The sequence below is a fragment of the Gossypium hirsutum genome, chromosome A11 (assembly GCF_007990345.1).
Source record: "Gossypium hirsutum isolate 1008001.06 chromosome A11, Gossypium_hirsutum_v2.1, whole genome shotgun sequence".
In the NCBI taxonomy this organism is placed as follows: Eukaryota; Viridiplantae; Streptophyta; class Magnoliopsida; order Malvales; family Malvaceae; genus Gossypium; species Gossypium hirsutum.
In genome coordinates this window covers 122,463,329-122,487,966 of record NC_053434.1, presented here as the reverse complement: position 1 = coordinate 122,487,966, position 24,638 = coordinate 122,463,329, and the positions used below count along the sequence as shown (strand labels likewise).

The window sequence follows — 24,638 nt, the reverse complement described above, 5'->3', positions numbered from 1 at the left end:
TATTTTGGAAAATAAAACTATAGTTCAGGAAAAGGCTAAATACATAGGGTTTTTAAACCTTAAGGGTTTGGTTGGCAATTTACCCCTGTTGCTGAAAATAATATGGAATTGAAAGGGAGTGGCATAGATTAACCTTGGGCATGTAGAGGATCAAGAGTAGATGCTTAACCATTGGACTACAACCCATTTCTTATTAAGATTTTACTATAAATTATATATAGTCTAATACGTTTCATTGTAGAAGGTTGCTGAAAATAAAAAGAAAAGAAATGAGAGAAAAGTGGATAAAACTTAGGACATTTAAGAAGTACACTAAATCTAGGCCATTCTTTTAATTATTTATTTCAATTAATCCTATATATTTTTGGGTACTACAACCGTAGTTTATCAATTTCAACTCTTTTCATCAAAATTAATTTGTTCATTTATATAACAATAGGATTAATTACTCAACGACTTATAATACAATGATCCACCAAGTTTGTATTTGATGTATTAATTGTCAATATAAATTCATACACATCAACAAATTAGATCATGTCTTCTTATTGTTGAACAAAAAAAGAATGAGTGATCCACAGAGAATAGGGTACGAGGCATTACCGGAGTTTACGAATTAAATTTTTTTTTATATTTAATATATCCCTTTTATAAATATCTAACCTTCCCTGTAATATTAAATCGAGACCAATCCACATCAACCAAATCAATTCAACATATTTTCATGATAGATTCATGCATTTATATAAGATAAGATAACGTCATCACATATCTAAAACCAGGTTTGTTAACCATACTAATGGCTAACTTTACATTCATTTCACGTTAACATTTACTTTGTTAGCTTATACATGCCATTGATTTCCAAAATAAAGTTTCTTTATATACCGAAATCCTGAGGTTGACAGTGTGATGTGTCTCCGACCAAATCCGACCTCCGAGCTCTTAACACTACAAAACAGGGAAAAAGGAAACAGGAAACTGGGTAAGCACTTTGTGCTTAGTAAGCTCATGTAACGAGAATTATACTTACCTAATATTTTCAATACAATACAATAAACATCCATATATCCATTCAATGCATTATTACCCTAATATGCACAAACTCAACATTCAAGTTAGTACAATAATTTCTATGTACCAATAATATATACCATGATTGATGTACTCATCAATACCATGATTTTCATTCCCTTATTATTTTTCATATTTATCCCGTTGAATTTATCGGAATTTCGATGGATTTTCAGAGGTACGCTTTTAGTGTACAATTTCGGGTCCGTCAATTCATATTCATGTGCGCACATTTCCATTTCAGAGAGCACACTCTCGCGAACCTCAACCTTGCAGCGGGATTACCAGTCCAGGCTAAATCCCCTGCAATATAAACTCATAGAGTATTGTCGGGATTGCCAGTCCAGGCTAAATCCCCTGCAACGACAATTACTCTAATGAGCTTGGATCTGAATTACCAGTCCAGGCTAAATTCAGACCCTAATTCGGATTACCCGTCCGGGCTAAATCCATTTTACACATATTCTTCGGGAGGGCTATATCAGGATAGGATCACCCGTCCGGGCTAGATCCTTTTTACCGTCAATTCCTTTTCAGAGATCCATCAAATTTTCCTTTTATTCAACCGGGATTTCTTCCCATTTTATCAAATATATCAATGTTTCATTAATTTTCATACAATGAACACTCAAATCATATTCACATCAATAACATACAATCTCAAGCATTTAAGAATATAATTCAAGTTACACGAACTTACCTTAATACTTGTTTGTAAACAATAAAAATCTACTAATCCCGAACTTTTTCCTTTCCTCGATCTAGCTTCGTATTTGAATCTTCCGGATCTAAATAAATAAATTTAATTATCAATTTAATACATTTCATGTTCATATGCAACATTCTCTATAATTCAACTATTATTTATAGTTCATTCAAAGCTGTGTACTTGAGTCATAGTCACTAAATTATTTATAACTTGAGCTACGGAACTCCAAATTAAGATCCGTTAATTTTCACTGAAACTAGACTCATATATATTTTTACCATAAAATTTTCAGAATTTTGGTTTAGCCAATCAGTACAGTTTATTCTTCAAAGTCACCCCTGTTCTGTTGTCTAACAGTTCTGACCCTTCTTCACTAAAAATAAATTATCTCTTTATACAGAATTCAAATGATGTTCTCGTTTGTTTCTCTTAAAAATAGACTCATTAAGGATTCTAGACATATAAATTTAAGCCCATAATTGTTTTCTTCAATTTTTTATGATTTTTCAAAGTCAGAACAGGGGAACCCAAATTCATTCTGACATTGTCTCACAAAATTCATTATATCTCAAAATTTTCAAATCCATTGCTTACACTATTTCTTCTATGAGAAACTAGACTCAATAAGCTTTAATGCCATATTTTTTTCATCTTCTAATTCGATTTCTACAATTTATGGTGATTTTTCAAATTTAGTCTACTGCTGCTGTCCAAACTGTTTTTGTGCAAGCTGTTTATTACCATTTTCCCCTAAGCTTTTAATAAATGATAATTTCGTCCCTACTCAATTAGCCTCTCAATTGAGCTGATTTTTCTCAATTAACATTTTATTCTATCACCTTAAACTAGTTTACAACCTTTAGGAATCAGAATTTCAGCAATATACTTTAATTCCAAGCATTTTCACAATTAGGTCCTAAAAATCAATTTCTATTGAAATTACCTAATAAAATCATCTCATAAACAAATTAAAGCTTTAATTTCATTCTATTTGATCATAAAATTACAGCACTCAACCATGGTGACTTTCAATTTCATCCATGAAATCAAAAACTAATGAATTTAATAGTAGGACCTAGTTGTAAAAGTCTTAGAAACACAAAAATTACAAGAAAAAGGCAAGGATTAACTCACTTGGTGCAAAAATTATGAAATACCAGCTTAGAGAACCCTCCTATGGCGTTTTTAGCTACTGGAATTGAAGAGAAATGAAGAGAAATCTAGATATTTCCTATTTAGTCCTAGTTTAATTTTGCAATATTCCAATTTTACCCTTAATTTATCAATTTTTCTGCTGATTTCATACCCTTGCCGTCCAGCCCAAATAAATTTGGAGTCTAATTGCCTTTTAAATCCTTTCTCATTAGACTTTTAAGCTGTTTAATCACTTTAGTAACTTTTACACCTATTACAATTTAGTCCTTTTCATTTAATTGACTACCCAAACATTAAAATTTCCTAACGAAATTTTGATACCACATTAATAACATTTCATAAATATTTATAAAATTATTTTCGACTCGGTTTTACAAGATAGAGGTCTCGATACCTTGTTTTTACCCAATTTCTTCAATAATTTCTTTTTCTAACTAATCATTAAATCGATAAAATTTTCCTATCAATATTTTCATATAATTTTCCTATCATATCAATTTTCAAGCAAAAATATTGAAATAAATTTCTCTTTAAATCGGATCTATGGTTACGAAACCATTGTTCCGATAACCTTGAATTTAGGCCATTACAACATATCTCACTTGATCTTAACTATCGTTAATTAATCAAGGCTCTAGCTACAAAATTACAAATTGAAAAAGATTGTTTCTCCAAACCAAAAAGTTACCATGAGTATCAAGATCTAATATGACTTGTCATATACAAGTGTGAAACCACAAAATTTTCTTGGAGGACCAAAAATAAAAAAAATTTGGGGGAGTCAAGATGCGAATTTATTTTTATACTAATTTGGGTCTCAAAATACTGTAAAAACTAAACAAAAATGTTTATTAATGCTTAGAACTAAAACTCAACAAAAATAAATAAAAGACATGTAAACTGTTTAAGAATAAGCTCTTAAAGTGTATAGAGAGCCTAATTTGACGTATTAAGTTACGGTAGATCAAGCAGCTAAGGAAGCTACAAAAGAGGAACAAAGAATTCGAAATGGGCCATTTGATGCTTCAAATTGAGCAAGGGAAAGGAGTTGATGAGTTCGACAATGGTGACCATGGGATAATATGGTTCGTCGAGGGGAAGATGGAAGACATACAGAAATGTATCGAGTTCTTTCATTTACTCCCTCAAGGAGACCTGGCGACTCAAACAGTTGGCAGCAGGCACAAGCCATTAATGTTGTGGTGATATTGTGGCTCAAGACAACCTAGGGTTGCTTCCAGGACATAAACTTGGTGGCAAAGCTGACGTGAGGGAGCCTTTATATGGAGATTTAAGAGGTACCACCACCGATATAGGAAAACGATTGTTGGGTTTTACGCCTTTCGGGGGTGGCGCAATTGAAATGGAGTTGCCTCATGTGAGCACTATCAGAAGCAACAATATATTTGGTGCCTTTGGGAACTATAGAGATGGGAGGTAGGGGCAAATTTAGAGGCTCAGGCAAGCGCTTTGGCCACTAAAATGAAAAATTTGTTTTTTAGTCCCTAATAAATGATAGAATTAAAAGCTACTATGTGGTGAAATTGTACTTTGCCCCCCCGCCAAAAAAAATTCTATATAGTCCTTTCAAAGTGATGAAATCATAAATAAATACAAAATAAAATTACACTGTAACCTCATAACAAAATTATAATACAATTTTGATCCCCTTAAAAAATTAGGTTTTCCCTAATGATAGGTTAGTATTTTTCAATGTTAAAGGGTATCGTAGTTTATCAATTTCAACTCTTTTCTTCAAAGTTAAATTGTTCACTTATATAAGAAAGAGGTTAATTGCTCAACAACTTATAATACAATGATCCACCTAGTTTGTATTTGATGTATTATCTATATAAATTAATACACATCAATAAATTAGATAATGTCTACTTATTGTTGAACAAAAAAAAATTGAATGAGAGATCCAAAGAGAATCCACCACTTCAAGTGATATTAGAGAATATCTCACTCGATCTCAACTATGGTTAACTCATCAAGACTCTAGCTAGATCATAACGGATTTGAGTAAGAATTTTTCTCCAAACCAAAAAGTTACCATGAGTATGAAGATCTAATATGGCTTGTCACATACATGGATGAAACCATAAAATTTTCTTGGAAGACCAAAAAGTAAAAATTAAATTTTAGAGAATCAAAATTTTAAAAATTTTAAGAAAATTAATGAGTATAATTTTAGAGGGTTTAACTAAAATTTTATTATTTTTTTAAAAATTAATTAGAATTTGTAAAAATTTTGGGAGGCCAAAATAAAATTTTAAAATATATGAATTTTCTTACATGTTACCCCTTGTAAAATCTCACCAACCGTTTCCCCACATTTATTTCAAAAAAATCTTGACAACTAGACTTTCTTAATATGTAAAGTGCATGCATCTTTCTCAAAAATTAACCCAAAAATTCCCTCCAACACCTTCATTCCCTTCGCTATTTAAACAACACATCGGCCACTCCATTCAAAAGCAAACCCTACAATATCTTCTTCCATATATCCTCTATTGAAATTAGGATTTTTTTGACTCCTAAAACAATGAGAAGAAAAAAGGTCACGCTTGCAGGGATATCGAATGATAATGTTAGAACAGCCAGTCTCAAGAAAAGGAGGTTAGGGTTAACGAAAAAACGAGTGAGTTGATCATTCATTATGGTGGTCATGTTTATCATATAATCTATAGACCTGATGAAAGTGAGCTGATGATATGGTCATCACACGACGAGGTGCAACAAATACTCGATTAGTACAGGAAGAAGCCGAAGTTAGATCATTTGAAGAAGATGGTAAACAAGGAAACCTACCTCAAAAAAAGGATCACCAAAGCCAAAGAGCGGTGACTATATGCATACGTGTAGAGAAAAACAAAAAAAATTATAAAATGGTTTAAATGTGCGATTTTAACTGGAAGCGAAAAATGTCAGTTGTAATGTTTGTACTCTCAATGGAACACTAGAGCACTCCAAGGATCGAACCCAAAGGGTTATTTGTAAATGTATTTATCAAGTTAATTAAAAATTAAGCAATTACTAATCGAACCGAATCAGAAATTATTAGTGCAAATTCCGAAAAAAATTTGTTTAACTAAATTTAAAGTACTAATTTTCTTCCTTATCGCTTTGGACAATGTAAATGATAAAATGATGGTTGGTTGATTTGTTAATTGCTAGCTAAGGTAATAAACTTATATCAATTATAGTGATTGTCACTCTTAGCTAGAAATCTCCTATTGGTCCCATCTTAAACTAAAAGATACCTCCTAAGCTCTCTTTTCAGTATCACCTAAGCATATAGCTCTCCTTTTGGTCTCACTATTTGGCACAATTATATCGAACTATCTAATGATAAACTCTCCTCTCAGTCTCATTTATCTAGATTTTTCACTAGAAGCATCAATTCTAGTTTATTAAGCATTTCAATATAATCAAACAACCAATTAATCAAGCATGAACATTAACTTAAACTAACAAATAACGAATCAACCAACCATCAAAGAATTTAGCACGTGATAAAACTTAGCACCCAAATAGACATTTCATCAAATAATTGATATGCATAATATAAAGCGAATGGTATGAAATGCTCATTTAGATGTGGAACCAATGACACCCAAAGGTTTGATCCATCTTCATTTACAAGAGTCTTTAACAATTAAAAAACAAAAGAAACAAAACAAAAAAATAAAATAAAATCTAATCTAAAAAGAAAAGAGAAAATCTAATCTAAAAATGAAAAGAAAGGACATCTAATCCTAAAACTATGGAAAACTAAAAGAAGCTACCATCCAAAAAAATCTAAAATGAAAGAATTATAAAGTTGTATTTATAGCCAACTAACATTTAAACTAACATTGATCATTTTTTGCTAAAGTGAAAAATAAACTTAAGCTTTTTGGACATAAAATTTCCCATGCTATTTTTTCACCCATCAGACAACGGTATCGTGATACCCAGGTTTGGGCATCACGATATCTACAACAGCCTTGAGATTGGGAGTCTTAGGTGTCTTGGTATCGTGATTTTACTGAAGATGGCCTCAATTCTCTTTATTTCAACATTGTCAGGGGCATCACGACTTCCATGGCCTTAATATCACGATACCCCCTTCCTAGAGGTGATTTTTTTGATTTCAGGCCATCCGCGACTTTCTACACAACTTAATCACATTGTTCGGTTCCCATGGCACGATTAGCTAATTTATGTCTCAAAGTGGTGTAAAGACTAAAACTAAACTTTTATTAATGTTTAGAACTAAAAAAAATAAAAGACATGTAAACTACTTAAGAATAAGCTCCTCAAGTGTATTAGAGAGCCTAATTTAACGTACCAAAATACGGTAGATCAAGTAGCTAAGGAAGCAATAAAAGAGGAACAAAGAAGTTGAAATGGTCCAATTGATGCTACAAATGGAGCAAGGGAAAGGAGATCATGAGTTCAAAAATGGTAAACTTCATGGGATAATATGAGTTCGACAAAAAAGTTGAACTGTTGGGTTTTAAGCCTTTCGGCGGTGGTGCAATTAAAATGGGGTTGCTTCATGTGAGTACTATCAGAAGCAATAGTATATTTGGTGCCTTTGGGAATGATATAGGGATGGGAGTCAAGGGGGAATTTAGTGGGGGCTAGCAAGGGCTTTGATCCCCTCAAATGGAAAATTTAATTTTTAGTCTCCTAATAAATGATAGAATTAAAAGTTATTATGTGGTAAAATCGTACTTTGGCCTCCAAAATAAAGATTTTGGATTAATTTCTCAACAACTTATAATGCAATAATCCACCAAGTTTGTATTTGATAAATTGTCTATGTGAATTGATACACATCAATAAATTAGATCAAGTCTTCTTATTGTTGAACAAAATAAAATGTTTGAGTGATCCAAAGAGAATCCGCCACTTCAAGTGATATTGGAGACATATCTCACTTGATCATAACTATGGTTAACTAATCAAGACACTAGCTAGATCATTATAGATTGAGTAAGAATTTTTCTCCAAACCAAAAAGTTACCATGAGTATCAAGATGTAATATGGCTTGTCACATACATGGATGAAACCACAAAATTTTCTTGGATGACTAAAAAGTAAAAATTAAATGTTAGAGAATCAAAATTTTATAATTTTAGAGGGTTTAACTAAAATTTTAATTTTTTTAAAACTTAATTAGAATTTGCAAAAATTTTGGGAGGCCAAAATAATATTTAAAAAGACATGGATTCTCTTATGTGTTGCCCCTTGTAAAATCTCACCATCCGTATCCCCATATTTATTTCAAAAAATATTGACAACTGGACTTTCTTAATAAGTAAGGTGCATGCATCTTTCTCAAAAATTAACCCAAAAATTCCCTCCAAAACCTTCATTCCCTTCACTATTTAAACAACTCATCAACCACTCCATTCAAAAGCAAACCCTACAATATCTTCTTCCATATATCCTCTATTGAAATTAGGGTTTTTGCTAAATCCTAAAACAATGAGAAGAAAAAAGGTCACGCTTGATGGGATATCGAATGATAATGATAGAAGAGCCAGTCTCAAGAAAAGGAGGTTATGCTTAATGAAAAACCGAGTGAGTTGATCATTCATTATGGTGGTCATGTTTATCATGTAATCTATAGGCCTGATGAAAGTGAGCCATGATATGGTCGTCACACGACGAGTGCAGCAAATACTCGATGAGTACATGAAGACACCCAAGTTAGATCGTTTGAAGAAGATGGTAAACAAGGACTTCAAACAAAGGATCACCAAAGCCAAAGTGCAGTGACCAGATGCACGCGTGAGAGAAAAACAAAAAAAAATAAAATAATTTAAATGTGCAATTTTAACTGGAAGCGGATAATGTCAGTTGTAATGTTTGTACTCTCAATGGAACACTAGAGCATTCCAAGGATCGAACCCAAAGGATTGTTTGTAAATGTGTTTATCAAGTTAATTAAAAATTAAGCAATTACTAATTGAACCGAATCAGAAATTATTAGTGCAAATTCCAAAAAAAACTTGTTTAAAAACTAAATTTAAAGTATCAATTAAACTAACTAATCTAATTTTCTTCCCTGTTGCTTTGGACAGTGTAAATGATAAAATGATGGTTGGTTGATTTGTTAATTGCTAGCTAAGGTAATAAACTTATATCAATTATAGTGATTGTCACTCTTAGCTAGAAATCTCCTATTAGTCTCATCTTAAACTAAAAGATACCTCCTAAGCTCTCCTCTCGGTATCACCTAGGCATATAGATTTTCTTTTAGTCTCACTTTTTGACACAATTATATCGAAATATCTAATGATTAACTCTCCTCTCGGTCTCATTTATCTAGATTTTTCACTAGAGGTGTCGATTCTAGTTTATTAAGCATTTCAATACAATCAAACAACCAATTAATCAAGGATAAACATTAACTTAAGCTAACAAATAACGAATCAGCCAACCATCAAAGAATTTAACATGTGGTAAAACTTAGCACCCAAATAGGCATTTCATTGAACAATTGATATGCACAATATAAAAAGAATGGTACAAAATGCTCATTTAAATGTGAAACCAATGACACGCAGAGGTTTGATCCCTCTTCATTTACAAGAGTCTTTAACAAAAAAAAAAGAAGAAGAAGAAAAGAAGCAAAACAAAAAAAAATAAAATCTAGCCTAAAAAGAAAACAAAAAATCTAATCTAAAAATGAAAAGAAAGGACATCTAATCCTAAAACTATGGAAAACTAAAAGAAACTACTAGCCAACAAAATCTAAAATGAAATGCTTATAAAGTTGTATTTATAGCCTACTAACATTTAACCTAACATTGATCTTTTTGGCCTAAAGTAAAAAATAGACTTAAGCTTGTTGGACATAAAATTTTCCCTGTCAGACAACAATAGCGCGAAACCCAGGCTTGGGTATAACGATACCCACAATAGCCTTGAGATTAGGAGTCTTGGGGGTCTCAGTATCGTGATTTTACTATAGATGGCCTAAATTCTCTTCATTTCAGCATTGTCTAAGGTATCACGACTCCCATGCACTTAGTGTCACGATACAAGCTTTCTAGAGGTAATTTCTTAGGTTTCTAGCCATCCTTGACTCTCTACACAATGCAATCACATTGTTAGGTTCCCTATGGCATGATTGGCTAATTTGTGTCTCAAAATGGTGTAAAAACTAAAACAAAACTTTTATTAATGTTTAAAACTAAAAAAAAAAGACATATAATCTGCTTAAGAATAAGCTCTTCAAGTGTATTAGAGGGCATAATTTGACATACCAAATTATGGTAGATTAAGCAGCTAAGGAAGCAATAAAGAAGGAACAAAAAAGTTGAAATGGTCCATTTGATGCTACAAATGGAGCAAGGGAAAGGATTTGATGAGTTCGAAAATGGTGAACCTCATGGGATAATATGAGTTCGACAAAAAAGTTGAACTTTTGGGTTTTAAGCCTTTCGACAGTGGTGCAATTAAAATGGGGTTGCCTCACGTGAGTACTATCGGAAGCAACAGTATATTTGGTGCCTTTGGGAACGATATACGGATGGGAGGCAAGGGGGAATTTAGTGGGGGCAGGCAAGGGCTTTTGCCCCCTCAGATAGAAGATTTGATTTTTAGTCTCCTAATAAATGATAGAATTAAAAGTTACTATGTGGTAAAATTATACTTTGGCCCCCAAAATAAAAAGATTTTGGATTAATTTCTCAACAACTTATAGTACAATGATCTGCCAAGTTTGTATATGATATATTGTCTATATAAATTGATACACATCAATAAATTAGATCATGTCTTTTTATTGTTGAACAAAATAAAATGTATGAGTGATCTAAAGAGAATCTTCCATTTCAAGTGATATTGGAGACATATCTCACTTGATCTTAACTATGGTTAACTAATCAAGAATTTAGCTAGATCATTATGGATTGAGTAAGGATTTTTCTCCAAACCAAAATGTTACCATGACTATCAAGACCTAATATGGCTTGTCACATACAAGGATGAAACCATAAAGTTTTCTTGGAGGATGAAAAAGTAAAAAATTAAATTTTAGAGAATTTAAATTTTAAAAATTTTAAGAAAATTAATGAGTATAATTTTAGAGGGTTTAACTAAACTTTAAATTTTTTAAAAAAATTAATTAGAATTTGAAAAAATTTTGGGAGGCAAAAATAAAATTTTAAAAGACATGGATTCTCTTATGTGTTGCCCCTTGTAAAATCTCACCAACCATATCCCCACATTTATTTCAAAAAAATCTTGACAACTGGACTTTCTTAATATGTAAAGTGAATTCATTTTTCTAAAAAATTAACCCAAAAATTCCCTCCAAAACCTTCATTCCCTTCACTATTTAAACAACTCACTGGCCACTCCATTCAAAAGCAAACCCTACAATATCTTCTTCCATATATCCTCTATTGAAATTAGGGTTTTTGCTAAATCCTAAAATAATAAGAAGAAAAAAGGTCAAGCTTGTAAGGATATCGAATGATAATGCTAGAAGAGTTAGTCTCAAGGAAAGGAGGTTAGGGTTAATGAAAAAACGAGTGAGTTGATCATTCCTTATGGTGGTCATTATCATGTAATCTATAGACCTGATGAAAGTGAGCTGATGATATGGTCGTCACACGACGAGGTGCAACAACTACTCGATGAGTACAGGAAGACGCCTAAGTTAGATTGTTCAAAGAAGGTGGTAAACAAGGAAGCCTACCTCAGACAAAGGATCAGAAAAGCCAAAGAGTAGTGACCACATGCACGCGTGCAGAGAAAAACAAAATAAAATTATAAAATTGTTTAAATGTGTCATTTTAACTGGAAGTAGACAGTGTCGTTGTAATGTTTGTACTCTCAATGGAACACTAGAGCATTCCAAGGATCGAACCCAAAGGATTATCTATAAATGTGTTTATCAAGTTAATTAAAAATTAAGCAAGTACTAATCGAACCGAATCATAAATTATTAGTGCAAATTCCAAAAAAAAATTGTTTAAAACTAAATTTAAAGTATTGATTAAACTAACTAATCTAATTTTCTTCCCTATTGCCTTGGACAATGTAAATGATAAAATGATGGTTGGTTGATTTGTTAATTTCAAGCTAAGGTAATAAACTTATATCAATTATAGTGATTGTCAATCTTAGCTAGAAATCTCCTATTGGTCTCGTCTTAAACTAAAAGATACCTCTTAAGCTCTCCTCTCGGTATCACCTAGGCATATAGATTTCCTTTCGGTCTCACTATTTGGCACGATTATATCGAAATATCTAATGATAAACTCTCCTCTCTGTCTCATTTATCTAGATTTTTCACTAAATGCGTCAATTCTAGTTTATTAAACATTTTAATATAATCAAACAACCAACTAATCAAGCAGAAACATTAACTTAAACTAACAAATAACAAATCAACCAACCATCAAAGAATTTAGCACGTGATAGAACTTAGCACCCAAATAAGCATTTCATCGAACAATTGATATGCACAATATAAATAGAATGGTACGAAATGCTCATTTAAATGTGGAACCAATGACACCCAAATGTTTAATCCATCTTCATTTACAAGAGTCTTTAAAAAAAAGAAGCAAAAAAAAAATCCAATCTAAAAAAGAAAAGAGAAAATCTAAAATGAAAGGACATCTAATCTTAAAACTATGGAAAACTAAAAGAAACTACCAGCCAACAAAATCTAAAATGAAAGGCTTATAAAGTTGTATTTATAGCCTACTAACGTTTAACCTAACATTGATCATTTTTCCCTAAAGTGAAAAATAGACTTAAGCTTGTTGGACATAAAATTTTCCCTGCTATTTTTTCACCCATCAGACAACGGTAGCGCAATACCCAGAATAGCCTTGACATTGGGAGTCTTGGGGGTCTTGGTATCATGATTTTATTGTAGATGGCCTTAATTCTCTTCATTTCAGCATTGTCAAGGGCATCACGACTTCCATGGCCTCATTGTCACAGTAACTCCTTGTTAGAGGCGTTTTCTTCGGTTTCGGGCCATCCTCAACTCTCTACACAACTCAATCACATTGTTAGGTTCCCCATGGCATGACTGGCTAATTTGTGTCTCAAAATGGTGTAAAAACAAAAAAAAGCCTTTATTAATGTTTAGAACCTAAACAAAATAAAATACAAGTAAACTGCTTAAGAATAAGCTCATCAACTGTATTAGAGAGCCTAATTTGACGTACCATATTACGGTAGATCAAGCAGCTATGAAAGCAACAAAGGAGGAACAAAGAATTTGAAATGGTCCATTAGATGCTACAAATGGAGCAAGTGAAAGGAGTTGATGAGTTCAGAAATGGTGAACTTCATAGGATAATATCAGTCCAACAAAAAAGTTGAATTGTTGGGTTTTAAGCCTTTTGGCGATAGTCCAATTAAAATGAGGTTGCCTCATTTGAGTACTATTGGAAGCAACAGTATGTTTGGTGCCTTTCAGAACAATATAGGGATGGGAGGCAAGGGCGAATTTAGTGGGGTAGGCAAGGGCTTTGGCTCCCTCAAATGGAAAATTTGATTCTTAGTCTCCTAATAAATGATAGAATTAAAAGTTACTATGTGGCAAAATTGTCTTTTGGCCCCAAAAATAAAAAGATTTTTGATTAATTTCTCAACAACTTATAATATAATGATCCACCAAGTTTGTATTTGATATATTGTTTATATAAATTGATACACATAAAAAAATTAGATCATGTCTTCTTATTGTTGAACAAAAAAAAAGTACGAGTGATCCAAAGAGAATCTGCCACTTCAAGTGATATTGGAGACATATCATAATGATATTGCAAGGATATCGATAATGCTAGAAGTCTCAAGAAAAGGAGGTTAGGATTAATGAAAAAATGAGTGAGTTGATCATTCATTATGGTGGTCATGTTTATCATGTAATCTATAGGCCTGATGAAAGTGAGCCAATGATATGGTCTTCACAAGACAAGGTGCAACAAATACTCGATGAGTGCAGGAAGATGCCCAAGTTAGATCGTATGAAGAAGATGGTAAACAAGGAAACCTACCTCAAACAAAGGATCACCAAAGCCAAAGAGCAGTGACCACATGCACCCGTGTAAAGAAAAATAAAAGAAAATTATAAAATAGTTTAAATGTGCGATTTTAACTGGAAGCAGACAGTGTCAGTTGTAATGTTTTTACTCTCAATGGAACACTAGAGCATTCCAAGAATCGAACCCAAAGGATTGTCTGTAAATGTGTTTATCAAGTTAATTAAAAATTAAGCAATTACTAATCGAACCGAATCGGAAATTATTAGTGCAAATTCCAAAAAATATTGTTTAAAAACTAAATTTAAAGTATCGATTAAACTAACTAATCTAATTTTCTTCCCTATTGCTTTGGAAAATGTAAAAGATAAATGATGGTTGGTTGATTTGTTAATTGCTAGCTAAGGTAATAAACTTATATCAATTATAGTGATTGTCACTATTAGCTAGAAATCTCCTATTAGTCTCATCTTAAACTAAAAGATACCTCCTAAGCTCTCCTCTCGGTATCACCTAGGTATATAGATCTCCTTTTAGTCTCACTATTTGACACAATTATATCGAAATATCTAGTGATTAACTCTCCTCTCGGTCTCATTTATCTAGATTTTTCACTAGAGGCATCAATTCTAGTTTATTAAGCATTTCAATATAATCAAACAACTAATTAATCAAGCATAAATATTGACTTAAACTAACAAATAACGAATTAACCAACCATCAAAGAATTTAACATGTGATAAAACTTAGCACCCAAATAGGTATTTCATCAAACAATTGATATACACAATATAAAGATAAAGGTACGAAATGCTCATTTAGATGTAGAACCAATGGCACCCAAATGTTTGATACCTCTTCATTTCCAAGAGTCTTTAACAAAAAAAAAAAGAAACAAAACAAAACAAAATATAATATAATATAATATAAAAATAAAAGAAAAAATCTAACCTAAAAATGAAAAGAAAAAAATCTAACCCTAAAACTATGGAAAACTAAAGGAAACTACTAGCCAACAAAATTTGAAATGAGAGGCTTATAAAGTTATATTTATAGCCTACTAACATTTAACCTAACATTAATCATTTTGCCCTTAAGTGAAAATAATTTTAAGTTTATTGGACATAAAATTTCCCCTGTATTTTTTTTCACCCGTCACAAATAGATATCATGATACCCACAACAGTCTTGAGATTGAAAGTCTTGGGGGCCTCAGTATCGCGATTTTATTATCCATGGCCTCGATTCTCTTCAGTTTAGCATTGTTAGGTGCATCACGACTTCCATGGCCTCAATATCGCGATAACCCCTTCTTATAGGTGATTTATTCAGTTTTGGCTCATCCTCAACTCTGTACACAACTCAATCACATTTTTAGGTTCACCATCGCACGATTGGTTAATTTGGGTCTCAAAATAGTGTAAAAACTAAAAAAAAAATTATTAATGTTTAGAACTAAAAATTAAAAAAAATAAAAGACATGTAAACTACTTAAGATCTAATATCTCTTGTCACAAGGGTGAAACCATAAAATTTTCTTGAAGGACCAAAAATAAAAAATAAATTTAGGAAATCAAAATTTTTAAAATTTTAAGAAAATTAATGAGTATAATTTTAGAGGGTTTAACTAAACTTTTAAAAAAATTTAAAAAATTAATTAGAATTTGCTAAAAGGTTTGGAAGCCTAAGTAAAATTTTGAAAGACATGGATTCTCTTACATGTCGCCCCTTGTAAAATCTCGCCAACCATATCCCCACATTTATTTCAAAATATCTTGACAAGTGGACTTTCTTAATATGTAAAGTGCACGCATCTTTCTCAAAAATTAACCCAAAAATTCCCTCTAAAACCTTCATTCCCTTCGCTATTTAAACAACTCATCCGCCACTCCATTCAAAAGCAAACCTTACAATATCTTCTTCCATACATCCTCCATTGAAATTAGGGTTTTAGTTGAATCCTAAAACAATGAGAATAAAAAAGGTCATGCTTGCAAGGATACCAAATGTAGTGCTAGAAGAGCCTGTCTCAAGAAAAGGAGGTTAGGGTTAATGAAAAAGATGAGTGAGTTGACCATTCTTTATATTGGTATACTTACCATGTAATCTATAGTCTGATGAAAGTGAGTTGATTGTATGGTCGTCACATAATGAGGTGCAACAAAAACTCGATGAGTACAAGAAGATGCATAAGTTAGATCAGTTGAAGAAGACGGTAAACTAGGAAACCTACCTCAAAGAAAGGATCACTAAATCCAAAGAGCAGTGACCACATACATGCGTGTATAGAAAAACAAAAAAATATAAAACAGTTTAAATGTGTGGTTTTAACTAGAAGCGGACAGTGTCAGTTGTAATATTTTTACTCTCAATGGAACACTAGAGCATTTCAAGGATCGAAGCCAAACGATTGTCGATAAATGTGTTCATCAAGTTAATTAAAAATTAAACAATTACTAATCGAACTGAATCAAAAATTATTAGTGTAAATTCCAAAAAAAATTGTTTAAAAACTAAATTTAAACTATCGATTGTGTAAAAAAATTGTTTAAACTATCGAACCCAAAGGATGGTCGGTTGATTTGTTAATTGCTAACTAAGTTAATAAACCTATATCAATTATATTGATTGTCATTCTTAGCTAGAAATCTCCTCTTGGTCTCACCTAGACATATAGATCTCCTTTCGGTCTCACTATTTGGCACAATTATATTGAACTATCGAATCATAAACTCTTCTCTCGGTCTTATTTATCTAGTTTTTTCACTAAACACATCAATTTTAGTGTATTAAGCATTTCGATATAATCAAACAACCAACTAATCAAGCATAAATATTAACTTAAACTAACAAATAACCAATCAACCAACCATCAAACGATTTAGCACATGATAAAGGTTAACACCCAAATAGACATTTTATCAAACAATTCTTATGCACAATAAAAAGAGAAGAGTGCAAAATGTTTATTTAGATGTGGAACTAATGACACCCTACTATTTGATCCATCTTCATTTACAAGAGTCTTTAACAATAAAGAAGAAATAAAACAACAAAAATAAAATCTAATCTAAAAAGAATAGAGACAATTTGATCTAAAAATGAAAAGAAAAGAAAAAGAAAAGAAATTTAACCCTAAAAATATGGAAAACTAAAGGAAACTACCAACCAACAAAATTTGAAATGAAAGGCTTATAAAGTTGTATTTATAGCCTACTAGCATTTAACTTAACATTGATCATTTTTCCCTTAAGTGAAAAATAGACTTAAGCTTGTTGGACATAAAATTGCCTCTGTAGTTTTTTCACCCGTCAAGTAGAGGCATTGCGATAGCTACAACAATCTTGAGATTAGGAGTCTTGGGGGTCTCAGTATCGCAATACCCATTATTCAGTATCACGATATTACTATAGTTGGCCTAAATTCTTTTCATTTTAGCACTGTCAAGGGTATCACAACTTCAATGGCCTCAGTGTCATGAATCCCCCTTCCAAGAGGTGATTTCTTCAATTTTGGGCCATCATCGACTTCCTAAACCACTCAATCACATTGTTAGGTTCCCCATGGTACGATTGGCCAATTTGGGTCTCAAAAGGGGTAAAAATTAATTTAAAACGTTTATTAATGCTTAGAACTAAAAAGTAACAAAAGACATGTAAAATTTTAAGAATAAGCTACTCAAGTGTATTAAAGAGCCTAATTTGACGTATCAAATTACGACAGATTAAGCAGCTAAGGAAGCTACAAATGAGGAATAGTGAAGTTGAAATGGACCATCTTATGCATCAATTTGAGCAAGGGAAAGGGATTGATGAGTTCAACAATGGCGAACTTCATCGGCTAATATGGTTGGTGGAGGAGAAGATGGAAGAGGTATAGAAACGTATCGAGTTCTTTCATTGACTCCCTCACGGAGACCCGACGACTCAAACAATTGGCAGCAAACACAAGCCACTGATTTTAGATCAATGATTTACCAATATTGTTAACAACAAAGAACATACTTTTGGTGATATTGTGGCTCAAGACAACCTAGGGTTGTTTCCAGGACATACAGCTGGTGGCAAATCCGACGTGGGGTTTCCTTTATATGGATATTTAAGAGGAACCACCACCGGTATAGGGCAATAACTGTTGGGTTTTAAGCCTTTCAGTAGTGGTGCAATTGAAAATGGGTTGCCTCGTGGAAGTACTACCGGAAGCAGCACTATATTTGGTGCCTTTGGGAACAATATAAGGATGGGAAGCAAGGGTGAATTTAGAGGGGTAGGAAAAGGCTTTGTCCCCCTCAAATGGAAAATTTGTTTTTTAGTTCCCTAATAAATGATAGAGTTAAAAGTTATTGTGTGGTAAAATTGTACAAAATAAAAAGATTTCTATATATCCTTTCAAAGTGATGAAATCATAAGTGACTACAAAATACAATTACACTTTAACCTCACAAAAAATTTAAAATACAATTTCAACTCCTTACAAAAATAAAAATTTTCCCTCATGACAAATTAGTATTTTTCAATGTTAATGGGTATCAGAGTTTATCAATTTCAACTCTTTTCTTCAAAATTAAATTTTTTTCGCTACATTCACACTACCCTGTTGATAGGAACAAAACAGAGTAGTATCCAAATAAGAAAATTATAGCAAAAATTAAAGCATAGTTCCAGCAACAATAAAATACTAAACAAAGCAAAAATCACCACCAAGCTTTAAGCACTTGAGTCTGATTTACCCCAGCCAAAGCCAATGAGAACGCCAGGTCGTTTCCATTCCTATCGACCAAAGAGAAGACAATAGATCTAGCCTTGCGCTTAGTCAATTCAATTTCTGAGAAAATTGCCTGAAGCGACCAAGGTCTCAGCCCCTTGTTGATACACCAAGAAAACACCACCATAGAACCTACTTCAATTACCAGTGAATTAGAACACTTCCAGCTTGTCGATTCAAACACTTCGAGAGCAATTTTCACCGCTTCAATCTCAGCTTCCTCGGCAACATTTGTACCTGCAGCACCTGAGAATATCCCTCTTTCCATCCCCTCCAAATCTCTCAAAATTCCTCTACAGCTGGCTTTATCCTCTTTAACTATACCACATACATTGAATTTTAACCATCCATATGGAGGGGGTCTCCAAAAGGAAACAATTGAATTGAGTTTGTGGGACACCACTCGACATCTTTGTGGAGCAAACCACCAAAACTTCTCCTGTATCATAAGTTCATTATGAGCTGATCTAATCCACAACAATGCCCTCATCTTAGTTTGAAAAACTAATTTTTCATTTTTACTCTCCTACCTTCAAAAACCAGCCCATTTCTATATTGTCCAACAAGCTGCAGTACTCTCCTACCTTCAAAATTAAATTGTTCACTTATATAACAATGGGATTAATTGTTCAACAACTTATAATACAATGACCCACCAAGTTTGTATATGATGTATTGTCTATATAAATTAATACACGTCAATAAATTAAATCATGTATTCTTATTGTTGAACAAGAAAAATGAGCAATCTAAAGAGAATTCACCAGTTCAAGTGATATTGGAGACATATCTCACTTGATCTTAACTATGGGAAATTAATCGAGACCCTAGCTAGATCATTACGGATTGAAAAAGATTAGTTTGTCCAAACTAAAAAGTTATCATGAGTATCAAAATCCAATATAGCTTGTCACGAGGGCGTAACCATAAAATTTTCTTGAAGGACCAAAATTAAAGAATAAATTTTGGAGAGTAAAAATGTAAATTTACTTTTATACTAACTTAGAATCATATTCGACTTTGGTAAAGAAATTATATGAAGAAGAATTGTCGAGTTTCCTGCAGCCAAGATTGAAATTTTTGAATCACTTGAAAACATAATTTTGATCAACCTATCAATTTTAGCTTTGCAACTTAACTCATATTATTTGTGTTTATGATATTCAAAATTCATCAATTCAAGAACAAATAATTAGATGCGATTTCATCAATTGAATAATATCATTTCCATAATTAAATAAATTTATAGAATATGAACGGTAGTTGAAAACTAACTGCTAACCACTTTTTCGATTAAATTTTAGTTTCCTTATCCAAAGTCTTCTATTAAACAATCTTAGCATTAAAAAAATAATATATATTTTTTAATAATAACATATAAAATTGAGGGTTTACATTTAATATACTGATAATATATATTTTTATATATTATCAATGGATCATACAATTATATATCATTAAAAAATTAAATATTAATCAATCAGTATTGGGTATACTGATAAGACAGATTTCGTGAAAGGAATAATCACGAATCTTGCATATAAACGGTAAAATATAAATATATATGAATTGATGTATGTAATTTAAAATTAAAACCAGAACCTTTGACTTACAAAAACTTTCAGACAAATTAATAAACCATAATCCAAAACATAAATTAATTCTAATGAATTGTCGATTTTACCCTTCTATTCTCAATGTTTTCTTTTAGCTTCCTTACAACATGAAACCACTTCCATGGCTCACCAAACCACTCTTTTGATCCCCCATTAATCCCCTCCCTTCTTCTCCTTTCACTATTCCATGAAAAATGAGCGCTTCATTGGATTCCGACTCGGGATTCGTTGACTCCAAAGAGGTGACCAGATTCGGGTATGCGATTGGAGTTTCCGCCATAATCCTCTTGATTATGATCGTCATCGCATTGGCTTCCTACGTTTGTGGCAAGGCTCTTCAATCACCGCAAGCCCCGCCGTTTAGTAGCGACATGATCGATCCCGAGAGCTTTTTCGTTGATGACGGTGGTGGTCTTGATGAGGAAACAATTAAAAGCTACCCGAAATTGATGTACTCCGAGGCTAAGCTATTGAAGGTAGGTTCTACAGATACGTGTTGTTCTATATGCTTGAATGATTATAAGGGCAGTGATAGTCTTAGGATGTTGCCTAATTGTGGACATTTATTTCATCTTGAGTGTGTCGACCATTGGTTGCGGTTGCAATCGACGTGTCCCGTTTGTCGGACGTCTCCAATCCCAACACCGTTGTCGATGCCACCTGCCGATGATCACGTTGCTCCATTGCCGAGCAGGCCCGGTGATTGACATGAAGAATAGTGTTATTTTGTTAACTTTTTTCCCCTCAATTCTCATTGCCATTCATGAAGTGTAAAATTGCTGTTAACATGAGGATGGTAAAAAAGTTATTTCCCGTTCTCTTACACATCTGAATTTTGGATTGTCACACACACAGAGCAAACGTTTTTATGAGAAATAAATCTGTCTATTTTGACTCGAATTTAATAAATTTAATTTGATAAATTTAAATCTAAATCCGTTCCAACTTGATTTAATCATAAAATTTCAAAATCTATCTAATCTGAGCTTAGATTAACATGAACTCAAAGTGGTTAAATTCTGTAATGGTTCAAAATGAAAACTTGATCCTCAAATTTGAATGATTCAAACCGAAAATTAATATAACTTTAAATGATCCGAACTCAAAATTAAATAATCAAAATAACCCAAAATTTTAAAATCTAAATTGACTAAATCCAGTCCAAATTCAAATCAACCCAACCAGCCCAATTGAAAAGTCATTGTGCTACTTAGATTACTTTAAATTGAATTGTTAATAAGTTTATGAGTTTCATAGCAATGGAACTATTCAATTAGCAGAAACTGAAACCATTTAGAAACTTTCTAGTTTCTCCATAAGTTTAGATATTTTAGAAACCATATATATATTTGAACAAATTGCAAGAAAAAATCTCTAATTTTTGTTGGGTTGAGTAGTAAAGAGCTTATGCTCCTTAAATAAAGTTTCAAGTTCAAGTATTATGAATAGAGAAAATAGTATTGAAAGAATTTTATTTCTTATTTAAGAATATGACCTGATTTGACTCCAAATTTAATTGAAACTTAACGTGACTTCAGAGTATGAAAGGATCTTAGACGAGGAAAAACAAAAAACAGAAAAGGCTTGGGGACAACCTTTTTTAATGGTACATATGAGAATCATATACAAATGGGCATATGAGTTGGGCTGTAGTATTTGATTAGATTATCAGTTAGATCCAACTTGATTTTCTTCCTACCCCACAAGAATACAATTGAAGAAAATTTATGAAACTTCTCATTTTCACAAATTACTCTAAAATAAAATTTGTGGGTAATATGGAATTAAGATATATTCAAATACACAAAAAAGAAAAAAAAAGTTGAATATATATATCAAACATATAATTATATTGGACACTCACATTAAATTTAAGTAATATAACTTATTGAGGATAAGAATGGCAATGAAACGAGATGGTTTTTTTCTCATATCAACGTCGATTTAACTTTTATGTCTCTTATCTCAACTCTGTGCACCATGATCTTGATATTATTTAAAATTTAACGTTTGAAAACTCCCCGATTCCAACATGATCAGATTGAGTATTATATTAATTTTTATAAAATTAAACAAAATTCTTATTATAAAATCTTTATAAAAATTAAAAATTTAATTAAACTATATAAAAATTGTAAAACGGGTATTTTGATAAAAAAAATATTCTGCCCTCGAACTCTTTTTTTTTAATAACAAAGGGACCAGCCTCATAAATATTGGTGCCAATTGCAAACTGATCCTCCATCATCTTCACATGCATTTGCTTTAATTTCTTTTTCGTTGAATGACTTTTTGTTGTGAAGTCTCAAGCTTGCTTTTATTTGTTTGATTGATGAGCAATGAGGTCAACTGGGATTGTTTTAGGTGTGATGTACTGAAAGAATTTCACTCCACAATAAGGAAATATTACCTTAATTTTTTATTTGTTTTGAGCTATGTGTTTGTCAATTTTTTACCTTTGTGCATGCTTCATTCTATTATGATCAATTTCGATAAATATCGAAGATGGAAAAGAATTAAATTTGTAAAGTAATAATTCCAATTGCACGTTATGATGGTTGTTTAAAGGTTAAATTATGTTTTTAGTCTATGTACTATGTGTAAATTGTGGATTTAATTTTTGTACTTTAATTTAGTCAATTTTAGTCCTTATACTTCTTTGAATTTTAAAATTCCAGTCCTAACTAAATGGCAGTTACTAACAGGGGCGATACCAAAAAAAAATTTAGCAAACTGGAACTGAATTATCAAATTTTTGAGAGATCAAAATGTAATTTTGGGTAACTATTTCATACACAAATGATGAAAATTTTTAACTCCCCACTTTGGGGGTTAGGAAGTTAAATTTTTTACAGTCAACGTATCAAATAATTATTTATATGGTTTTAGCATATACATTTAAGAGTAATTATTTGATCAACAACTGATAAGTCGCAATTTATACATATTTTTATCCCATGCTTAGCATATTTTTGGATGAATTATCATCAGATTTCTGGAATTCGATGCTCCTAATCCTTTAATTTCATGTTTTATACTTAGGTGAGCATAGGAGAGTAAAAAGAGTGAGAAACGGGCCAAAAACGAAGAAAATGGGTCAACACGGGAAATCAACACAGCCTAGACTTCCTCACACGGGTAGTTCACACGCCCGTGTCTATTTAACAGATTGCAACACGGCCTAAGCCACCTCACACGGGCGTGTCACACGAGCGTGTCCCTGTCGAGCCCAAATCTAGTCCTATTCGGAAAAGGCCACTCTTGAGGGTTTGGAAGCATTCTAAAGCCTATATAAACACCCCAGGAGGTACCTAGAAAGGACACACGGTGTAGGAGGCAAGTAATTACTCAAAGAAAGTAAATTGATCCATCTCAGAAGCCGGATTCTCCTTTAAGACTGAAGATCTCCCTTCAATTTCCTTTAGGGGTTCTTGGAATTCTTTATGTTTTGTTATCATTATTCTTCTAAAATGTTTTCTTTTACACATATGAACTAAATCCCCTAAATACCTAAGGGGGATGAAACCTAAGACGGATCTTGTTATTATTTTCTCAATTATATGATAAATACTTGATTTGTTCTTAATTATGTGTTCTTAATTCTTACTTTAATATTCTAGGATATTGATTCAAGTATTATGTGCTTATTCAGAGGAGCAAAAGTCCCTGTCTAAGAGTAGATCTAGCATAATTAAGTGGAGTTGATTGCACCCCTAGACATAGGGTGACATAAATCTGCCGGATTAGGGTCAAACCTAATAAGGGAATCCATAGATCAAGTTAATGCAACACTAGGGGTTTTAATTAGAAAGAGATTTCAATTAATCAACCTAGGGTTAGACGTTGTTAGTCTCGAGAGAGGTAATAATATAAATTAGGGATTTCTACGGATCGAGTCAAGTGAATAAATCGTCTAATTCAGAGTCAAATAACAGGTGAAGTCTAAGTGGATTCTTCCTTGGGTATTGTCTAATCAGTTTTTCCAAAAGTATTTCCCCAATTTCTTTCTTGTGCATTCTTAGTTAGTTAATTAGTTTAGATAAAACAAATCCCCTTATTTTTAGGCTAGATAATAAAAAGAAAGTTAATACTAGTACTTTTAGTTCCTGTGGGTTCGACATTTCGGTCTTGCTATAAACAATACTACTGTTCGAAAGGTGCGCTTGCCTTCATCGTGATAATAGTTAGTTTTCAAGTACGATCAATCATAAATATAAAACTTATCATAAGACATCACATCCAGTTTTTGGCGCCGTTGCCGGGAAACTAAGATATTAAAAACGCCTAATTTTTATTACTTTAGC

At 32.2% G+C, this 24,638-nt stretch overlaps 1 protein-coding gene across 1 annotated transcript; it reads left to right on the top strand.

Annotated features, from left to right (window-relative positions):
- Nucleotides 1-20,429: 20,429 nt before the first annotated feature.
- Nucleotides 20,430-21,234, top strand: LOC107923696 (RING-H2 finger protein ATL70). Its single transcript, XM_041080273.1, has one exon. The coding sequence runs from the start codon at nt 20,529-20,531 to the stop codon at nt 21,039-21,041; it is 513 nt and encodes a 170-aa protein (XP_040936207.1). The 5' UTR covers nt 20,430-20,528; the 3' UTR covers nt 21,042-21,234.
- Nucleotides 21,235-24,638: the final 3,404 nt, after the last annotated feature.